Source organism: Polypterus senegalus, chromosome 6 (genome assembly GCF_016835505.1).
Source record: "Polypterus senegalus isolate Bchr_013 chromosome 6, ASM1683550v1, whole genome shotgun sequence".
Classification (NCBI taxonomy): Eukaryota; Metazoa; Chordata; class Cladistia; order Polypteriformes; family Polypteridae; genus Polypterus; species Polypterus senegalus.
The window spans coordinates 48,212,416-48,233,597 of record NC_053159.1 but is presented as its reverse complement, the minus strand read 5'-3'; the positions used below and the strand labels follow the sequence as shown (position 1 = coordinate 48,233,597).

General features: G+C 38.3%; 1 protein-coding gene across 3 annotated transcripts in view; it reads left to right on the top strand.

Moving 5' to 3' along the window:
- pgap1 (post-GPI attachment to proteins inositol deacylase 1) overlaps positions 1-21,182 on the top strand; it is a 348,101-nt gene that overhangs the window by 184,728 nt on the left and 142,191 nt on the right. For all 3 annotated transcript variants that reach the window (XM_039755984.1, XM_039755983.1, XM_039755985.1), the window contains one exon: positions 17,323-17,396. In XM_039755984.1, the coding sequence (XP_039611918.1) occupies positions 17,323-17,396 (74 nt within the window). The remainder of the gene's footprint in view (positions 1-17,322; positions 17,397-21,182) is intronic.

Below are 21,182 nucleotides of genomic sequence, written 5' to 3'. Positions count from 1 at the left end.
GTGTTACCAGCGCTTCATATACCCGGGCCATTAATAACAATAATACAGTATATAAAATGATCTCGGGCGGATATAATTACACGCGGGTCGGATGTGGCCCGTGGCCCTTGAGTTTGACAAATATGGACTAAATAGAACTTGAAAAGATATATTTTTGAAATGTGATCGCAATTCAGATAGAGTTGGCGCACTACAGCCTGCATCCTCCCTCGCTCTTACTTTTTACCGTTCATCTAATGAATACACTGAGTATGGCTTTACCAAAACAATCATTGATGGCGAATAAAGTATCCATTATTCGAGTATGTAGATCGATATATATATATATATATATATATATATATATATATATACCCGCGATCGCAGCGAGAAGTAGTGTGTTAAAAAGCTAGAAAAGAAAAGGGAACATTTTAAAATAACGTAACATGACTGTCAATATACAGTATTTGTTTTGTGAGTGTTACTGAGTGTTGCTGTCATCAAGGATTTGATTATCATTATTTCTTTCAATCAGGTTCGTATTTGTAGGATGTGTTGTGTTCAAGTTACATTCCGTGTTTGTCAATCGTTGTAAAGATGACAGGTTTCTTTCATCGATTCGTTTCTTACTGCATCAATAAACAGCTCGTCTTCTTCTTTATCTGAGACCTGACACACTGCATGCACGTTTTTTTTTTTTTTACACTGTCTTCCTTTAGCGGGACATTGACTTTTTCCACGTGTGCTTTGTTTCCGCAGTAGCTGGATTTATGAATATGCTTATCAGGCGCTTCATATTTTTGCTGCCTTTTCAATTGTGTAATTCGGTTTTGTTCAGCTCTTTGGAACTGTTGCTTTTTATCTGTGCACTGCGTCAGTTCACATGAGTCACTCGGTGTACATGCATCGAAGGTTCCCAGCTGTGCTGGTGCCATCTCGTGCTATGTCCATGGCTGTATTTAATGTTACCTTAGTCCTGGCACTTAAAACTTTCTCTCGCAGTTTCGCTGAGTTTGTGTCAAACACCACCCTGACCATCTCATCTTCCTCTCCATAAACACAGTCCTTCACCCGTGAATATTTAGTGGGAGTTTGCTATTGGATTGCCACTGATGGACGGCCTTATATGGGCAGGCACTAAATTACAAACGCCAGCGCAGCCTGTCTATGAACTTAATTTAAAGTGTAGGTTTACATCGTGCTTTGTTTCAGTAGCAGAACTCATGAACATGGTTGTATATGTCACTCGCTCGCTTCTTATTGTTTCGCTGCCTTCTCAATTATATAATGCATGTTTTCTTCAGCGCTTTTTGGAGGTCTTCCTGGTTTTCTATGTACTGCGTGATTACGTGGGAGGCGTGATGATGTCACACGAAACTCCGCCCCCACGGCGTTCAAGCTCATCTCCATTACAGTAAATGGAGAAAAACAGCTTCCAGTTATGACCATTACGCGTAGAATTTCGATATAAAACCTGCCCAACTTTTGTAAGGAAGCTGTAAGGAATGAACCTGCCAAATTTCAGCCTTCCACCCACACGGGAAGTTGGAGAATTAGTGATGAGTGAGTGAGTGAGGGCTTTGCCTTTTATTAGCATAGATAGCATATAGCCACGCAGAAATGTCAGCAATATGGCAAAAGAAATACCATCAAAATCACTAGTCTTAACAAAATCAATATTCTAGTTACCGGCGAGCAGCGGCGACCAGTCCCGCCAGCGTTCACTCTACCGGAAGTCGAACAATCTATTTTTTTCCATTCAGAATCTCCAGCACTTCACTCCCAGATAATCAAGGCATGTGCTGGGAGAACTTTGTGAACGTTCTGTGGCGGTAGGGGGGGATGGAATAGCAGGCTGCTTGCTGCTTGTCTTTATTGACACATTTACAGGACAAAAGATGCTGGTGGAGAGGTGCGAACAGATTTAAGGTGGGCCGGATTTACGAATCTTCTCGTATGCTCTGGTAATTATAGTGTTAATACATTTCTGAAGTAAATCTGTGTCTGCATGGTAATACCAGTGTAAATGATTATAATTTAAATTACCATAGAACCCTGATCAATTCTGAGACCTATTTCATAATTTAATTTAAACTTTGAAAAGGAAACATTTGCAGAAAATTTATTTTCATTTATAATTATGATAAAATAAGTTGCTAAAACTCTTTGCGTAAATATGTAGCAACAATTTTATGAACTTGATGTTTCAAAGATATTTGAAACTATATACTTCAATTTTGTGTTATAGTGTTTTTGATAGCATGTATTAATGTTCAAACACAATGAACATTGAAAATGTAAATATAAAATTGATTTAGACCTTCTTATGTATTTGTTAAATTCTTTTTTGGATTGTCCTTCTGTATAATACTGAAAAACACAAGTACAGGTGAATTGGAGAGATGCTTATGGATTATGAATAATTAGTTTACCATGTATGGCCGAAAGTATCTACATGGTGGTGAAAGAATGATGTGCAAGTGTTTTAGGGTGCGATGCAGGAGTTAGTTTTGTTGTCTCACGGACTGCTGCGAATCAGCAGGTGTAGTGGTATTTGATAATGTTATTATGACATTTCGAAGGTGATTCAATGCAAATTATTTTTTAATTGCTACAAATCATGATGCTGTATTAGCACAAAACTCTACAGTTAGATCTGTCTAATCATAAAATGGATTTGAATAAATGTTTACCAACAGGAAACTAGAAGTTACTGATTACTTTTACTCACTCAAACACAGTGTCTTCATTTGTTCTCATTCTACCATCTTCTGAACAGAAAAAGTGACTCAGCATGCATTATGTGTGAAAATGACTTGCTGCAAATACCGCTTTACACTGAGTGTTGACTGAAATTGCAAGCTTCCAATATAGGATGTGTATGCAGAGGACGATAGTTCTGGCTTTTTAAAAAAAGTAAAGGCATTGCTTTGAAATTTGGTGTAGATAGATAGAACTTTATTCCTCCCCAGGAGGAAATTTGGCTTTTACAGAAGCTCTTTAAATAAATAAATACTCAAATAGGCAAATAAACAAACAAACATACAATCTTTGGTCTGAACACACACACCATAATTACTATAAAGAAAGAAAAGTTCTGACAGTGAGGCATTATGCAGACATATTGCTTTTGGTATAAAGGAGCCCCAGTAGCATTTCTGGACAAACTTATGCTGAATAATTAGTTAGCCAAAAGTACTCAGTGTTAGTGTATCAGAGAGAGGATGTTCAGCATTATTCATAATGGCAGTCAGTTTGTTTTTAATTCTCTCCTTTACTATTACCTCCACGGGGCCCAGAGTGTGTTCTATAACTGAACTTGCCCTTTTATTTAGCTTGTTGATTCCATGGGCCTCTCATGAAGTGAACTCATCAACCCAGTACACCACAGTGTAAGAAATCACACAGAACATTACAGAGTTGTATAAGATGTGAAAGAAAAGGTGCCTGGTCTGCCCTTTTTTATATAGTTCCTCTGTGATCTAAGACCAGTCCAACTTGTAATCGTTGTGCAACCCCAAGTACCTGTAGGAGTGGACCACCTCTACATTCACTCCTTGAATAGTGACTGGATATAGAGGCTCTTTGGTGTGGCAAAAGTCAATAACCAGTTCCTTAGTTTTGTTGATTTTACGATGCAGACAATTCTCTTTGCACCAGGAAACAAACTTTTCCACCTGACTCCTATACCAATAAGTACAGAATCATTTGAGAATTTTTGCAAGTGACGTGACCTGCTGTTAGATTTATAGTCTGAGGTGTAAAGAGAAGAGTACACAGGGAAGGGTGATTGCCTGGAATGCAGCATCTACAGGGGTATAACACAGTTCTCTGTGTTGAGTAAGGTCCTTGCTAGGGTCATCTTCCATAGGATCAGTGACCACTTGCACACCTACCAGTGATTAGAGCAGTCTGGTTTTATGCCTAAGAAGTCTACCATCAACTGCATCCTGGCACTAAGGGTTCTCTTTGAGTGCAAACGCAAATATTGGCAGAGTTTCTTTTTAGCCTTTGTTGATTTTCATTAAGCGTCCTACTCAGTTGATTGAGCTTCCTTGTGGGACATCCTGAGACTTCACGGGATCCCACTAAAGTTGCTGTATGTTATGACCAGCCTGCACACTGGTACTGTGAGTGCTGTGTTTATTGTTATGAGTGCTGAGAGGCAGAACCTCTGTATTCTTCCCAGTTGATTCTGGGTTTCATCAGTGGTGTGTTTTTGTTCTTCCTCTGTTCAGTGCTTGCATGGACTGGGTGTTGGGTAAGTGGCAACATGCTGTACTAGTGCCTGCTCCGTGACCTGACCTGACCCGGGTTTTGGTCATTTTGAGAATGGACCAGAACAGGTGGGAGTAACGATAAAGCAACTGTCTTCAGGCATCTCCGGTTTGGTCAGGTGGTTCTTGTCTGAGGATCATTCCAAATGGAAAAAAATTCCTTAGGTGTAACTTCCAAATTTTTCCTTCTTGTTTTATTAACTATAGATCCCAGAAGATACAGATTTTACTTTTTCTTGTAATGTGGCCTGTGTTTTGAAATAAAGTAAAATAAACTTTAAGAAAAATAATTTTTTCAAGTGCTTTGCGTTGTTTGTGGCTGTGAAAACAGATTTATGATAATTTTTTTTGATATACAGTGATCCCTTGCTATATCACGCTTCGACTTTTGCGGCTTCACTCCATCGCGGATTTTAAATGTAAGCACATCTAAATATATATCACGGATTTTTCTCTGGTTCGCGGATTTCTGCGGTCAATGGGTCTTTTAATTTATGGTACATGCTTCTTCAGTTTGTTTGCCCAGTTGATTTCATACAAGGGACGCTATTGGCGGATGGCTTAGAAGCTACCCAATCAGAGCATGTATTACGTATTAAATAAAACTCCTTAATGATATACGATGTGCTTCCCGAGCGGTGCTTGATTGTTTGCTTTTCTCTGTCTCTCTCACTCTCTCTGACATTCTCTGCGCCTGACGGAGGGGGTGTGAGCAGAGGGGCTGTTTGCACAGAGGCTGTTTGCCTAGAGGATACGGACGCTCCTCTAAAAAATGCCGCTTTATCGCAGTGCTTCGGCATACTTAAAAGCCCAAAAGCACGTATTGATTTTTTGATTGTTTGCTTTTCTTTTCTCTCTCTCTCTCTCTCTCTCTCTCTCTCTCTGACATTTTCTGCTCCTGACACGCATTCCTTTGAAGAGAAGATATGTTTGCGTTCTTTTAATTGTGAGAAGAACTGTCATCTCTGTCTTGTCATGGAGCACAGTTTAAACTTTTGACTAAAGGGCATAATTTCATGTCTAGAGGGCTCTAATACTGTTAACAGTGTGGGAGAGTTTATAAGGGCTTAAAATATATTAGAATAACCATACAAACAATGGTTTCTACTTCCTGGATTTTCATCTATCGCAGGGGGTTCTGTAACACAACACCCGCGATCGAGGAGGGATTACTGTACTGGCAAACTTGTTGCCCACTCTTCATCCCAAAAGTGTCTTTTTCTTTAGTTAATTCTGTTATTATGGTGAAAATGCAATGAATGAAGTAATTGAAATAATTTGTGAAACAATTACACAGTTTTAAATAAAAAAAGTGTTGCATATTCTGTATTACTTGTGGATTACTAGGAGCATGCTTGGTGTGACATCTTGACAGAGGAAGAAGGAAAAGGAAACCTGGTGGTGGAATGGGGAAGTACAGGAGTGTATACAGAGGAAGAGGATGGCGAAGAAGAAGTGGGATAGTCAGAGAGATGCAAAAAGTAGACAAGAGTACAAGGCTTGCAAGGTAAAGAGAGAGATGGCAAAGGCTAAATAGAAGGCGTATGATGAGTTGTCGGGTCATAAAGGATAAAGATGGGAACATCTTTAGTACTTTGAGAGGCTGATGAATGAGAGAGAGAGAGAGAAGGTTGGATGATGTGGACATAGTGAATCAGAAAGTGCAACAGATGACATACCTATGGAAATATGGAGGTGTTAAGGAGAGATGGCAGTGGAGTTTTTAACCAGATTGCTTAATGGAGTCTTGGAAAATGAGAGGATGCCTGAGGAGTGGAGATGTGTACTGGTTCCAATTTTTAAGAATAAGTGAGATGTGCAGAGCTGTAGTAACTACAGGGGGATAAAATTGATGAGCCATAGCATGAAGTTATGAGAAAGAGAGTAGTGGAAGCTAGGTTAAGAATGGAGGACGATGATTAGTGAGCAGCAGTATGGTTTCATGCCAAGAAAGAGCACCACAGATGCAATGTTTGCTCTGAGGGTGTTGATGGAGAAGTTTAGGGAAGGCCAGAAGGAAATGCATTGTGTCTTTGTGGAGCTGGAGAGAGCATATGACAGGGTGGCTCGAGAGGAGCTGTGATGTTGTATGAGGAAGTCGGGAGTGGCTGAGAAGTATGTAAGAGTTGTACAGGATATGTATGAGGGAAGTGTGACATTGGTGAGGTCTGCAGTTGGAGTGATGGATGCATTCATCGTGGAGGTGGGATCACATCAGAGATCGGCTCTGAGCCCTTTCTTATTTGCAATGCTGATGGACAGGTTAACAGACAAGATTAGACAGGAATCCCCTTGGACTATGATATTTGCTGATGACATTGTGATCTGTAGTGAGAGTAGGGAGCTGGTTGAGGAGACCCTGGAGAAGTATGCTGTAGAGCAGGGGTCTTCAGACTTTTCAGCCCGAGGGCCGCATTAACTATCAAACAGCAGTTTGGGGGCCAACTACACACTTGAGGTCCAAATAAAAAAAGAATCAAAACATAGATGTTGTTTTTAATTATTTATTTAATATTATTTTATTCAGTTATTATTTAATAACACATTGATACACTACACATGAACACCTGTATTAGTGGGAATGGTGAAATTGTTTCCTGGATGCCAAAATAGCAGACATTTCTGGCTCTAGATTTGATGTCCCTAACATCAACAGTGACCTGAGATTATCATCAGACAAGTTTGTTCTCAAATTGTTCTTCACGTATTTCATTCTTGAAAATGTTTATTCACACAAGTATGTTGTTCCAAAGATTGAAAGGTACCTTGATGCAAAAGTTTTGACATTAGGAAAGTCTTCCTTGAGCAAAAACTGGTAAAAACCCACCAGTCCTTCTTTGAACTTGTCCCTAAGGAAGTCATTTGCTTGCAACTCAATGACCTTCAGCTGCAGTTCATCTGGGCAACTGGCCACATCTGCTTCAAATGGGTTTTGAAACAGTCTCACTTCTTCTGCCTTTGAATCCAAGTCAGAAAACCGCTCCTGAAACTGCAGCTGGAGGTCTTTGATGATCTTGCATGCAAATGACATGGGGAACTCAGCTGTTGCTTCAGCCATGAAGACCTTGCACTGCTGAAAGTGCGTTAAGTTGTTGGCCTGTACTTGTTCCAAAAACAAGACAAGTTTAGATCTGAAGGACTTTAGGTGGGTGTATAGATCAGAAACTAGATTTTTCTTTCCTTGTAGTTTTAGGTTCAGAAAATTTAAATGACTAGTTATGTCTGCAGCAAAGGCCAATTTCCGTACCCACTCTTCATCAGATAGTAATGGCTGTGGCTTGCCTTTGCTTTCCAGGAAGTCGCCTATTTCCTTTCTTAATTCAAATACTCTGCTCATAACTTTCTCACAACTTAGCCATCTTACTGCTGTGTAATATGGTAAATCTTGCGATTCTGTGTCAGTATCTTTCAACATGTCTCTGAACTGTCTATGGTTGAGCCCATGTGACCTTATTAAATTCACCATCTTCACCACAGGATTCAGTACACTGCTAATTTCCACATATTTAGCACACAAAGCTTGCTGGTGAATAATACAGTGCAGGAACATCGGTTGTGGAATGTTTTTCTCATTACACATCTGCTTCACTTGTCCAACCAAGCCTTTCTTTATGCCACTCATGTTCTTTCCTCCATCAACAGTCAGGCAACTGAGGTTAGTCCAGTCCAAGTTATAATCAGCAAATGTTTTTTTCAATTCACTGAATATATCCTCTCCGGTAACAGTGCCATACATGCTATGTGGGGAAGCCAGCTCTTGTGTTATGTTCATGTCTTCATCCACACCTCTACAAGCAGTTGAGAGGTGGAACAGCGGTCCAGCGATTCATCCATTGCAATTGAAAAATGGCGGAACTTGCTTGCTTTTTTCGCTATTTGAGTCACAATGTTTTCACCCACGTCTGCAACACGGCGGGCAATGGTATTTGCACCCAAAGCTACATTTTTAAATTGTTTCGACTTTTCTGGGCAAAGTTCCTCAGCCACCTCCAACAAACATTCCTTCACTACTTCACCATCTGTAAACGGTTAGCCACTTTTAGCCAGGACGTAGGCAACTTTATAACTGGCCTTAGTTAAGTATTCATTTTCATTTGAGGATTTACTGAACAATGCCTTCTGAGATGTGAGTTGATTTTGTAATTTAGAAAATTTTTCGGCACGAACTTTACCCTCTCAACTGTGCATATTTCTCCTGATGTTTGCTTCGATGATGACGGCGCAGGTTGTATTGTTTCATCACAGCCACGGTTTCGTTGCAAATCATACACAATGCTTTCTCGCCGGATCTGATGAAGTATTTCAAACTCCATTCTTCTTGAAATTGCCGACACTCATCGTCTATTTTTCTTTTCCTCTTCTCGGCCATCGTTGGGCACTAAAATAAAGTGACTTCAACATGAATAAATAGTGAAACTGAAAGTATCTTGCACACAATATCGCTCAAAAAACCTGATTTATGCGAACTCATTTCGTCGCAATTATATCTGGAAATGACCCGAAACAATTTTTAAAAATACTTATGATTTCTTAAGTTCAACTTACCAGAATATAGTCTGGAAATATATCCACTTATGGTAGAGAGATTGTTGCTTTTAATGTTTCCTCTTCAGAATATTCGGAAAATTCTTGTTAAATTAAAGACATTCCCAATACTGTATACATACTGATAAGTAATTACGCGAAGGAAATTATCACTAAATAAAATAGAGTGCAACATGTTTCGCAGCAGTCAACCGCAACTGGCAAACTGTGATCAAAATAATCAAGTCTTGAACAAGCAGCAAACCATTTAAAAACTCTGCCACTAAATGGCGTTATATCATCTCATTGACTGTGAACAGAAGTAGAAAAAGTAAGCAGCGAATAAGGTTTTGCAATGTAGTGATCGGTTGAAAAACATAACGCACTACTACGCGCCTCTATTTTAATTCGGTAAAAACGTAACGTCCACGTAAGCGGCGGCTGATCTTGGCAGGATACTCGTAAATTTCCATAATTTTTTTCCGTAGATAAAAAAGTCTCCACGGGCCAGATGTTTGGAGACCCCTGCTCTAGAGTGGAGAGGAATGAAGGTCAGTAGGAACGAGACAGAATACATATGGGTGAATGAGTGAATGAGAGGGAGGTCAGTAGAATGGTGGGGATGCAGGGAGTAGAGTTGGCAAAGGTAGATGAGTTTAAATACTTGGTATCAACAGTACAGAGTAACGGGGATTGTAGCAGAGAAGTGAAAAAGAGTGCAGGGAGGGTGGAATGGGTGAAGAAGAGTGTCAGGAGTAATTTGTGAGAGACAGTTATCAGCAAGAGTGAAAGGAAAGGTCTAAAGGATGGTAGTGAGACAGCTTTGTTATATGGGTTGGAGACAGTGGCACTGACAAGAAAGCAGGAGACAGAGCTAGAGGTGGCAGAGTTAAAGATGGTAAGATTTGCATTTGTTGTGCCAAGGATGGACAGGATTAGAAGTGAGTACATTTGAGGGTCGGCTCAGGTTAGACAGTTGGGAGACAAAGTCAGAGATGCAAGATTGCATTTGTTTGGACATGTGCAGAGGAGAAATGCTGGGTATTTTGGGAAGAGGATGTTATACAGCTGCCCGGCAAGAGGAAAAGAGGAAGGCCTAAGAGAAGGTTTATGGATATGGTGAGAGAAGATATGCAGGTGTGACAGAGCAAGATGTAGAGGACAGGAAGATATGGAACATGATGATGCACTGTGGCAACCCCTAACGGGAGCAGCGAAAAGAAGAAAAATTATTATTTTTATGTTTTATATACTTAATATGTTAAGTTTTTCCATCTAATTGAATTAAGATTAATTATATGCAAAGTTTTTTTTTCTGTTTAAGAACGACCTGGTGACTTAGGAATTCACTATATTTTGACCTGCCATCTACTGTAGCATTGAGGGGTTCTATCTTTGTCCACAGCATCAGACTTCTCATGTTTCATCAGTTTCCAGGTCATGAATATTACTGAGTAGTTTTCTCTGTTAACAGCTTTGCTTCAACCTGGCTCCCAGGACGGTTCAGAAGTGTCTGCCTGAGACTGAATTTGAAAAGAGAAGTTAGGTGTGGACAGTACGGGAGCTCTCCTGAAATTCTTAGCTAAGTGCAGGAGTCCATTCCACTATATATATATGAAATCTGTATAAATCATTTCTGAGAGGACATAAACCTCCTCAAGTATCCTGCTAAACTAAGAAAGGCATGGACTTGCCAACAGTTTTGAAGACCTTTGGCTTAACTTCTCTGTGTTTCATTACATAACCCATATTTTATCTTTGGTAGCCGTAAATAACACTGAAGGCTGGCTGTTTATGAAATTGTTAGAACAGCCAGAAGGTGGTGTATGTGCTCTTCCGAGGTACCAGAATAGGCAATGAAGTCAATGAGGTAGGCAGAGACTGTAATGTGGCTAGAGGCTCATGGAGCCCAAAGGTAAAGACACATTATTGTTTGCTGGTTTGATAAACAGTTTTCCCTTTGGCAGCTTCAGTCAGAGATATTTTTCAGTGGTTCTAGTCCCACTAAGACAAACCTTACTTGTGCGTTCAAAACTATTTCGGCTATTAATGTCTTTGAACAAATTTAATCAGAAAATATTGGAAAATTGTGGATAATTTGAAGAAATGCAGCAAAGAATTGTTAAATGTTAATATTTGGTTGTTTTTTTGAGAATGGAGGCATATCCTTTATTTGTCAATACAGTAATCCCTCGCTATATCGCACTTCGACTTTCGAGGCTTCACTCTATCGCGGATTTTATATGTAAGCATAACTAAATATATAACGCGGATTTTTCGCTGCTTCGCGGGTTCTGCGGACAATGGGTCCTTTCACTTTGTGTACATGCTTCCTCAGTTGGTTTGCCCAGTTGATTTCATACAAGGGACGCTATTGGAGGATGGCTGAGAAGCTAACCAATCAGAGCACGCAGTTAAGTTCCTGTGTGCTGAATGCGGTGTTAACCAGGAAGTCTTGTCTTGCTCATTCAGCATCAACGTGTTTCGCTATGTAAAGAGTTAACTTTTGTGCTCTTTTGTGTTTATCTTTGTGCATACTCAAGCCTTTCATTAAGGCTCCAAAACGTTCTGCTCCTGCTACTGCTTCAGGGTCTGTGCCGAAGTGCCAACGGAAGATGTTAACAATTGCCGAAAAGGTAAACGTTTTGGATTTGTTGAAGGAAGGTAAAAGCTACACAGATGTAGGATGCCATTAGGAAAGGAATATACGATCTACGGCCGCAGTGTCCTTTTAACCAGGGTGCAAAACGAGTTGTAAGTGGATGTAATAAGTCACTAGTCTGGATGGAATCTGCTTTAGGGATTTGAATTGAAGAAAAATAATGGCGGTGCTACACAGTTGCTTGAAGTGGCTCCTTTAGAAGGGCTGTAACGCTCTCCTTTGTTGTGCAGTAAAATTAAACTCATCGTTATCGGACAAGTCATCGTATCATTGTTGGTGAGTAACCATAATTAATTTTCTACTTACAGTACTTAGTACATGTACGTACGTTTAGTGTCACTGTATACACATTTACTGTATACAGTTTTTCTTGCATTGTACGTATTTATTGCTGGTGGCCTGTCTATCGTAATGGCTGTAACATATGTGATATCGGAGATACTCGATATCTTTAAAGTAATATTTAGATTTTACTGTATATAAACAGTGTGTTTACATACATAATTTCAATGAATCTTACCTAATATCTAAGCGAATACAAAGGGATTATGCTGTATAACTGTGCAGGGAATATTTATAAACAGTGTGGGATAGTTTACTGTATAAGGGCTTAAAATATATAAAAATAACCATACAAACATATGGTTTCTACTTCGCGGATTTTCACCTATCACGGGGGGGTCTGGAACGCAACCCCCGCAATCGAGGAGGGATTACTGTAAAGTAATTTGTTTAGCACTGCTTGAAATTCAGTGTTAATATATAATAATTTAAACATCAGTAAGGGACATGCAGAATTTTTTAAATATTGCATTTGATGTTTCAATAATTTACTGTTCAATTTGCAGAGTATTCCAATACTGATGATTCCAAGGACTAAGCTAAGGCCCATTTACTATTTTTGAACCACTGCCTGACTCTCTTAATATCAGTGCACCAAAAATTTGTATTTGCACATGGGAGCTACAATTAGTATACAGTAGACCCCCACGAAGTTGCGGTTCAAAGTTCGCAGCCTCAGTCATTCGCATATTTTTCCTTAGAACCTAACTAGTAATTCTTAACGGAAACTGCAAATATCCTCCGCAGTTTTTATGGCTTTTTTCGTGGCAATACTGTACTATAGAGAGAACAGGAAGCAACTGTAGAGAAAACTGTGACTTAGGATGGTGAAAGTAGCCAATAGAATTTGAAACTGCAACTCCCAGCAGTCCCTGCAGTGGCTCTAATTGGTCTTCTGCTGAGGGTGCTGGGGCTGTTGAGGTCAAAGGATGTCAATGCGGCTTTTAAAAGGGGGAGGGGGGGATTTGTGTTTCAAGTTCCTGTCTGTCTGCCTTCTGTTCGGTTACCTGTACTTATTCATTTTGTCCTGAATCGTTTCATGCGTCTGGATTGTCTGCCATCTTCCTGTGCACATGAGGACTGTAAGTGGATTCATGGCAATCCTGCAAAACAAGGAGCACTCCTGAACTTGTACTCCCGTCTTCACCATTTCAGTCCGGTAGGACTATCTGTACATTCCCATTCAACGTGCGGATCTCTGGACTATTTATTTTCATCATTACATTTCATCCATTGGCGTTTTTCATGATTTACTGTGTGTGTTTTGTTTGTGCTTTGTTGTATTTGATGTTTAATCGCCGTAAGGGGAACAGGGGTAGTATCGTTGTTTTCTTATTTCATTTTCATCACAATCTTTATTTGCTGTTTGATTACAGGTTTGCTTTGTTTTTGTCTCTGTTTGTGAGTATGCGCGGGTCTGGTCAAGGCTGGGTGCGTCCCTGGAATCTCCACCATAAAAATAAATAAATCACCGTCTACTCGACGGTGTGAATCTTAGCAGCAGCCCCTAGTGAGCAGGGGGGGTTGGACGCATCCCTAGAAGACACAGACGCTCCTCAAAAACCCCCTCTTAAAAACCGCTGTTAGATTACCTTCACATTGCTCCCTTACTTGCTGGGCTTACTTACGCCTTCTCGCTACACTTACTTAACACTAGAATTACCAGAGCCTACGAAAAAACTCGTAATTCCGTCCCACCTTAAACTGCTTCTTAAATCCCTTCACACCTCTCCGCCAGCGCCCTTTGTCTTCTAAATGTGCTGATAAAGAGAAGCTAGGAGCAGCAGGCTATTCCATCCCCCCACCAATTTAGAACGTGCACGAACTTCTCTCAGCTCATGCCTTGATTGAGTATCTGGGAGTGAAGTGGAGTTTTAGAGTGGAAATAATAGATTGTTATTTGGAACACACGCATTTCATGTCTGTTCCGTTTCTACAGTAATCTGTGTCAACACATTGTTAAAACAGAAACTTTTTTTTATATTCTAGTAGTAGATGACAAAATGTAGGCATAAACTATATAATGTATGAAGCCAGAAGTCCAAACAGCAAAGAAACATTTTCACAAGAATAACACAATTGCGCTTTTATTCAAAAATATAACTGCAGAAACAAAAAGCCGCCTTAACATGCAACATTGACACCAATTTCTTGTAACTGCCTCCGTGGTTCAATAGACTCAGCCCCCGCTTGGGAATCAAGAGGTCACGAGTTCGATTCTGCACCCCTCCGTTTTGAGAAGTAAACTGCTCTTATTCTTACTGTTTTAGAATAAAAGCATACATTTGATTTCAGTCTGTAACAGCCGGTGCAATTTATGATCCTTGTAAAGGTTAGCTTTTTTTTTTATTATTCACTTTTCATTCTCTCAGTCGCGTTCAGAATCAATCCATACAACCCCATCTGACACGGCTGTTTTCGCTAAAGATGCGCTATAGCTCTGCAGTGTACCACGATGCATACTAACGCCAAACACCCTAACCCCCCCCCCACCCCGGTTCTGACACACAACCGCTGGCGAAGCTGCCTTCTTCGTATCTCACCGTCACTTGATTTTCTTTTTATTCAGTTTTATTGAGTGTTCCTGCCAGTCCCCGCATGTTGCTGTATGCTTTTCTTTTGTACTCCAGGACATGCAGAGGAAAGAATGGTAAAGACCAGTAACTTCGGCGCTATATGCAATCATCAGACACTCCCCATCTGCCCGTGTCGTTCAAACACAGGAACATATATTGGTGTAAAGTATAACAAAAGTGCACTTTTATTCAAGTGCACTTTTTCCATCGCTTTTCCTGTAAGAAGCAATGTCTCTCTATGCTGTGGTTTCTATTACACACCTGAAAGAAAGAGACAATACATGTGAAAATATAATCGCACTAATGCAATATTATTTGAAAACGAACAGCGTCAGATCGGGTGTGAATTTATGCAGGAACTGGAAATTCTCTGATGCGGGACCTTCCCCTAGGGAAGAAAGTACAGTGTCAGGTGCTCATTCAGTGTAATAGGAACCATAGCACAGAGAGGTGTGTACACGGCAACAAGTACACGTGTCGTAAATGTAGGAAGGACAGTCCTTGGGTGTGTGGGAACAGTTAATATTTGAATGTGATGATTTTATATAGCACGGAATGAAAATCAGCACTTCTTAGCATTGCACCATGCAAGCTGTCGTATCAATCGCCTACTGTAACTTGCTTTCTTTTTCTTGGTTATACAGGTAGTTTTGAATAAAAGTGCACTTGTTTTGTTTGCGAAATGAAGTGTCTGCGTGCACTTTTCGTGGCATTACACATGTATTTTTTGAGCATGCACGTTTGAGCAGTATAAAAAGTATTGAAAAGTATAACAAAACAACGGGCAGATGGGGAGTGTCTGATGATTGCATATAGCCGAACTTACTGCTCTTTACTATTCTCTCCTCTGCGTGCCCTGGAGTACAAAAGAAACAGAATACAGACGCGCTATAGCTCTGCGTTGTACCACGATGCATACTAACGCCCCCCCACCTGGTTCTGACACACATACGCTGGCGAAGCTGCCTTCTTCGTATCTCACCGTCACTTGATTTTCTTTTTATTCAGTTTTAGTGAGTGTTCCTGCCAGTCCCTGCATGTTGCTGTATGCTGGATATGTTCACATGTATTGTCCCTTTCTTTCAGGTGTGTAATAGAAACCACAGCATAGAGAGACATTGCTTCTTACAGGAAAAGGCGATGGAAAAAGTGCACTTGAGTTTGGCGTTAGTATGCATCGTGGTACACTGCAGAGCTATAGCGCGTCTTTAGCGAAAACAGCCATGTCAGATGGGGTTGTATGGATTGATTCTGAACGCGACTGAGAGAATGAAAAGTGAATAATAAAAAAAGCTAACCTTTACAAGGATCATAAATTGCACCGGCTGTTACAGACTGAAATCAAATGTATGCTTTTATTCTAAAACAGTAAGAATAAGAGCAGTTTACTTCTCAAAACGGAGGGGTGCAGGATCGAACTCGTGACTTCTTGATTCCCAAGCGGGGGCTGAGTCTATTGAACCACGGAGGCAGTTACAAGAAATTGGTGTCAATGTCGCATGTTAAAGCGGCTTTTTGTTTCTGCAGTTATATTTTTGAATAAAAGCGCAATTGTGTTATTCTTGTGAAAATGTTTCTTTGCTATTTGTACTTCAGGCTTCATACATTATACATACATTATATAGTTTATGCCTACATTTTTTTATCTACTACTAGAATATAAAAAACGTTTGTTTTAACAATGTGTTGACACAGATTACTGTAGAAACTGAACAGACATGAAATGCGTGTGTTCCAAATAACGATCTATTATTTCCACTCTAAAACTCCACTTCACTCCCAGATACTCAATCAAGCTGAAGTTCGTGCACGTTCTAAATTGGTGGGGGGATGGAATAGCCGGCTGCTCCTAGCTTCTCTTTATCAGCACATTTAGAAGACAAAGGGCGCTGGCGGAGAGGTGTGACGGGATTTAAGAAGCAGCTTAAGGTGGGACGGAATTACGAGTTTTTTCGTAGGCTCTGGTAATTCTAGTGTTAAAAGCATGAACAGCACCTGTCCTTTTTGGCTGATTGCTTTGTTTCTCTCTCCTCCCCCAGACATCTCTGCTCCTGTTGGGGACTGTGCTCCCTTTAATCGATAACTAACTGCATACTGAGCTCCTTTTACTTCTGAAAGAGACATGTTTGTTTGAAGTGTTTGAATAAAGTTCCTGTCTCTACCATCTCCTGTGTTTCTGTGTAATTCTGTGACCCAAGCATGACACCCTGCAGCATTGCAGACTCACTGTCCCTGGGATTGAGCCACTGCACTAAAACTAGCCTGCAAGAATCCGCGCTTACCTCTGTGTGCTTGCATGCAACCAGTTCAAGCGCAGTTGGCTCAGTAATTTACTGAGTTTTGTCCATAGCATCAGTTGCACTCTGTACATATTGTTCCAGTAGTTATTTTTAAATAGTTTTTACAGTTCATTAGCATTGTGTAAAATGATCAGTGTTGCAGTAATTATGATGCTCTTTGCATGAAAAAAATGCATTCCATTAAAATTTCACTTTTTCTTTGTTAATTGTGATGTTTACTTAAAGTGCAACAAAAAAGTATTTGACGTCCAGGGATGTATTAACCCCCAAGTATGTGGTAGTTTAAGGGTTAAAGTCCCAAGATGCCGCCAAAACGAGCTGCACCGTCTAAGGCTTCTGGCAATGAAAACACGCTTGAATGAATTACAGTACATATAGCAGTAACATCAGTGTTTTACATTCTTGTACTGCGGGAGACATAGCAGTACAGTATACAGGTTTACCTTTATATTCTTTATTTTTAGGTAATGTATTAAACTGAGTTTGAGTAAATTAAAGTATTTTGGAGGCATATTTAGGGTTTAAACTATGAAAATAGGCATTTTTTTAATCCCATCCAAAATTTGCGGTTTTTCACAATTCGTGGGTGCTCTAGGAATGTAACCCCTGCGAATTTTGGGGGTGTACTTTATAGCTAATTTTTTTTTTTCTTTTTTTCCTAGGTTTGTCAGTTAGTGAAGTGGTCCTGAATTCAACTGGCCTAATTCACAGAATTTTTCTTCAAGAATTTAATCAGGTTTGTTATTTTTAAACATGCATAGTTTACCACTCGTTTGGAAAGTTCTTTGTAAACTTTTGGCTCTAGTTAATGGGGCTTTATATAGTATATACAGAACATATGTGCCAAGTTCTTAAAATCAAGGTGTTGTAACAGGTATGTTTCTTTCTGAGTTTATCATAATACTAAAATTAAAAAAAAAATCTGATTTTTTTTTTTTATCTACACGTATATTTGAATATTACAAGTGCTAAAATAGTTGTAAAATTATTTTATTTAAAAATAAATAAAAGGCAATAGCAGCATCAATTTTCTATATATATGCAGACAATATGAATAGAATCATAAGTCCTGAATTGTAAATTCAGTAGACACGCAGATTCTTTTATCAGTTTTTTTTTCTTTTGAGTGTTATGATAAAGTCAGCATCAAACTTATTTTAAATTGTAAGGTTGAGTTTTTGTTAAAGTATGATTAATAGTACTATATAATTTGATTTGTTTACAGGAATTTTTTTTTTTTCAGTATAAACACAGTGTAACACATTTCATAGTATCCTGTGTTTCTACTTTGTAAAGTGTGCTCAAAATGCAAATTCAGCTGTACTTTTTGAGAAATTCTGCTCATAATATTTATTGTTTACATTATATGGCCTATTGGCTTACAACGTTTCTATTGTGTCAAGAAATTGTAGAGCCAAAGTGGGTTTTTCGAATTGTTTGCCTGCCAGAGAGGGCTTTTCCCTTCACCTCCTCATAAATGTTCAGAGGACACACAACATATTTCTCTTTGAATGCAGACAAAAATGCTTTCCCGTGAGTGCTGTACCTGAATAATTTAGTCCTCTCCGATGCAATTTTTTGGAAGTACATAAACTTAAAGTTAAAATCGGAATTGTGGTCGCTGAAAGTCGGGAACGACAAAGAAATGGACACCAATATAAAATAAAAAGCAATTTCTTTATTCTCGGTGGGTTAGAGAGATTGCAGAGCCCATGCCTCCGAAGAGACTGGAGCCCCTAAAGCTCAGTGCCACTGGCTGGTCAGAACAGACAATCCTGCTTAAATGAAAAAAATCCTCTTTATATTACCTAACTTATTCATTAGCCAAAGAGAAAAAAACATGACAGTTCATTTTGAGGTCATACATAGATTGCTGTAAATTACAGTTACATCCTGATTTATTACATGCAGGAGTGCACAGTTTCTTAGTAAAATAAAGAGTTATCAGGGCACTCACATTTCTAAAAACACACCTTTATCAGCACACAGACACAAGACCAGTTTAAAGCAATTTCTTATAGTTCAGTACATTAGTTATAAAGAAATTACATTCTTATAGCTTTAATATCTTCATTAGATTGTATTTGGTTAGATTAATAAATTCTTATTTATTAATCCATAAGGGACATGTTTCTTACAGTTTTAAGCAAGAATTCAAAAAACAATCACATTGATTTATAATATCACAGGGTGTTCCGTTAGTATCAAGAGGTCTGCATTTTCTCTTAAAAGAATGCAAGTTAATCACATAAATATGTGCATAAACTTAATTCCTTTTCTACCTAAATGAACATCAAATCATATAGAAGTAAAAATGATATCATTCTCTGCAGCATGATTAATACAAAATTCAGTCCTTGAGTTAAATACTTATAATCTTTACAGTTAATAATGTTTTTTCCCCTCAGTTTGCTGTATCATTTAATCAATTGTAGGTCATTTTTAATTGTCTTTTTTCATTGCTGGCTTAACATTTTTATTATAAACCGTACAATATTAATTAAAAAAAAAAAACAAAAAAAAAAATCTAACAGCATAATAAGGGCTACAGTTGTACAAGATTTGTTCAGAATGAATGTAGTTAAAATGAGTTAGAACACCCAACTGGGATTGAACCATCTCCCATATTATGCCTTTAGGGTTTTAAAAACACAATAAACTATTTTGTTCTTAGAGGTATAGCATTTTACATTATAGCAGTGAAATCTGAATTATTTTTGTGTACTATTAAACACAATTATTGTTGTTTGCAGTATTCTTATGAGTGTGTGTGTTGATTAGAATAGTTACTGTCATGTTGTGTCTTGGCTTATTTTCTTGAATCTGTGCGATCAGTGTCATTGTTTTGGTTTTTTTTTGTTTGTTTTTTTGTACTTTCCTGCTGTCAACAAATTTTCTTCTGGGATAATCGTAATAATGTTTACCTTATCTAACCTAACCTAAGATAACATAGCTGGAGGGATTCTATCTCCCAATTGCTCTTGGCACATCCAAATAAGTGTGTAATTCTTTTGCCACTTTTTGAATAGTTAATAATATGATCAGTTCAAGTGGCTACTACTCTAATCTTCACCTGGAACTGTAAATTGAAAATGAAATAAGTTAAAGGATAAGTTTGGATTATTCAAGTTGAGGGTTTTCTTCACAATCCTGGTATATATTAAATTAACACATGAAATTGAGTTCTAAAGTGCAGCATATTTTATAAAATAAAAAAAATAAAAGTAGCCCCCTATTCTGTTTTATAATGGAGATTATAGAAACCTGGGTCCCACTGCAAAAAAAGCTTTAAAACTTACCAAGTAATCAATTTTTTAGTGCCAGAAATGTTTATAAAAGTGATTTTTTCTTTTTATCTCCTATAAGAAAAAGAGTTTATCTTGTACTGTATAATCTTCTGTAAGCTTGAATGACTATTTCTAATTTAAAGGGTAAGTTTGGTATTTTTCGAGTTATTTCTTTGTAAACACACATACAGTATACAGTATGTTATAGTTTAAAATAAAAGTTGTAGACATTTATACAATATTTAAGTGATTGTTGTCACATGTTGCAAATACTGAAATACCACAAGAAGAAAAACAAAAAGCTAAATTCTTAATACCCCTTTCCTATAAGACACCTCAATAGGGTGAGTGGAGGAAAGTAACGACAACTAGCACATTCCATTAATCATACCAAAGCTGAATTAAATAAGTAATAATACTGTATATTGCTAAAGGTATCTGTTAGACAGTTACTTGGAAGTATGAGTTTTTTTCCATCCTGAAGTAATTACATATTTTTTCAGCAGCTGAATTCGATATTTCTACAGTGGTAACAATGGTAAATTTGATATTTTCTGAAAGGGTAGTATCAAATGTACATTGTGTCTACACTCCTGGAGTAAGGCCAGAAGCTGTAAATAATTGGGTCTGGGTAACAACATCTTGGAGTTTTAAATCCAGGAAATCTTTTAACCATTGTAGAATTATATTTGAAGCATATTATTTATAGGGGGGTGTCATAACTTATTATGGAAACCGACAATGAATTCTTGTAATAAGGAAAACTGTCTGCTTGTGGTTTAAATAGTAAGCTTTAGACAGAAAATATTTAACAATTTAAAATTAAATAAAAAATGGATTATGTTATTCCTCTTTATTGTTTAGTTATTGGAAACTATGCTGAAATGATCAGAGAATGGCATGTTTTGTACTTCTTTGCACTGGTGAAGAAAAATAGAAAGTTTCAGGTCATCCAAAAGGTTAAACCGAGCTTAAAATTTCCAAGATAAAAGGCAAATCTCCACAAGTGAAAAAAGAAGAAAAAATATTTTAAAATACTATTGAAACAAACAGTATCATTTATTAATTAACAAAAATTGCAATAGTATCACACAATCTGAAATGTGACATAAAAATACCTAGGTCTGCCTAAGAACCAAGTTTAGTATGCACCGACAGCTGCAGGAACCCACAGGTTTACTTTCTGATTCAGTCACCATCTACAACAATTTTACAACTTCTCCAAACATCGGTGT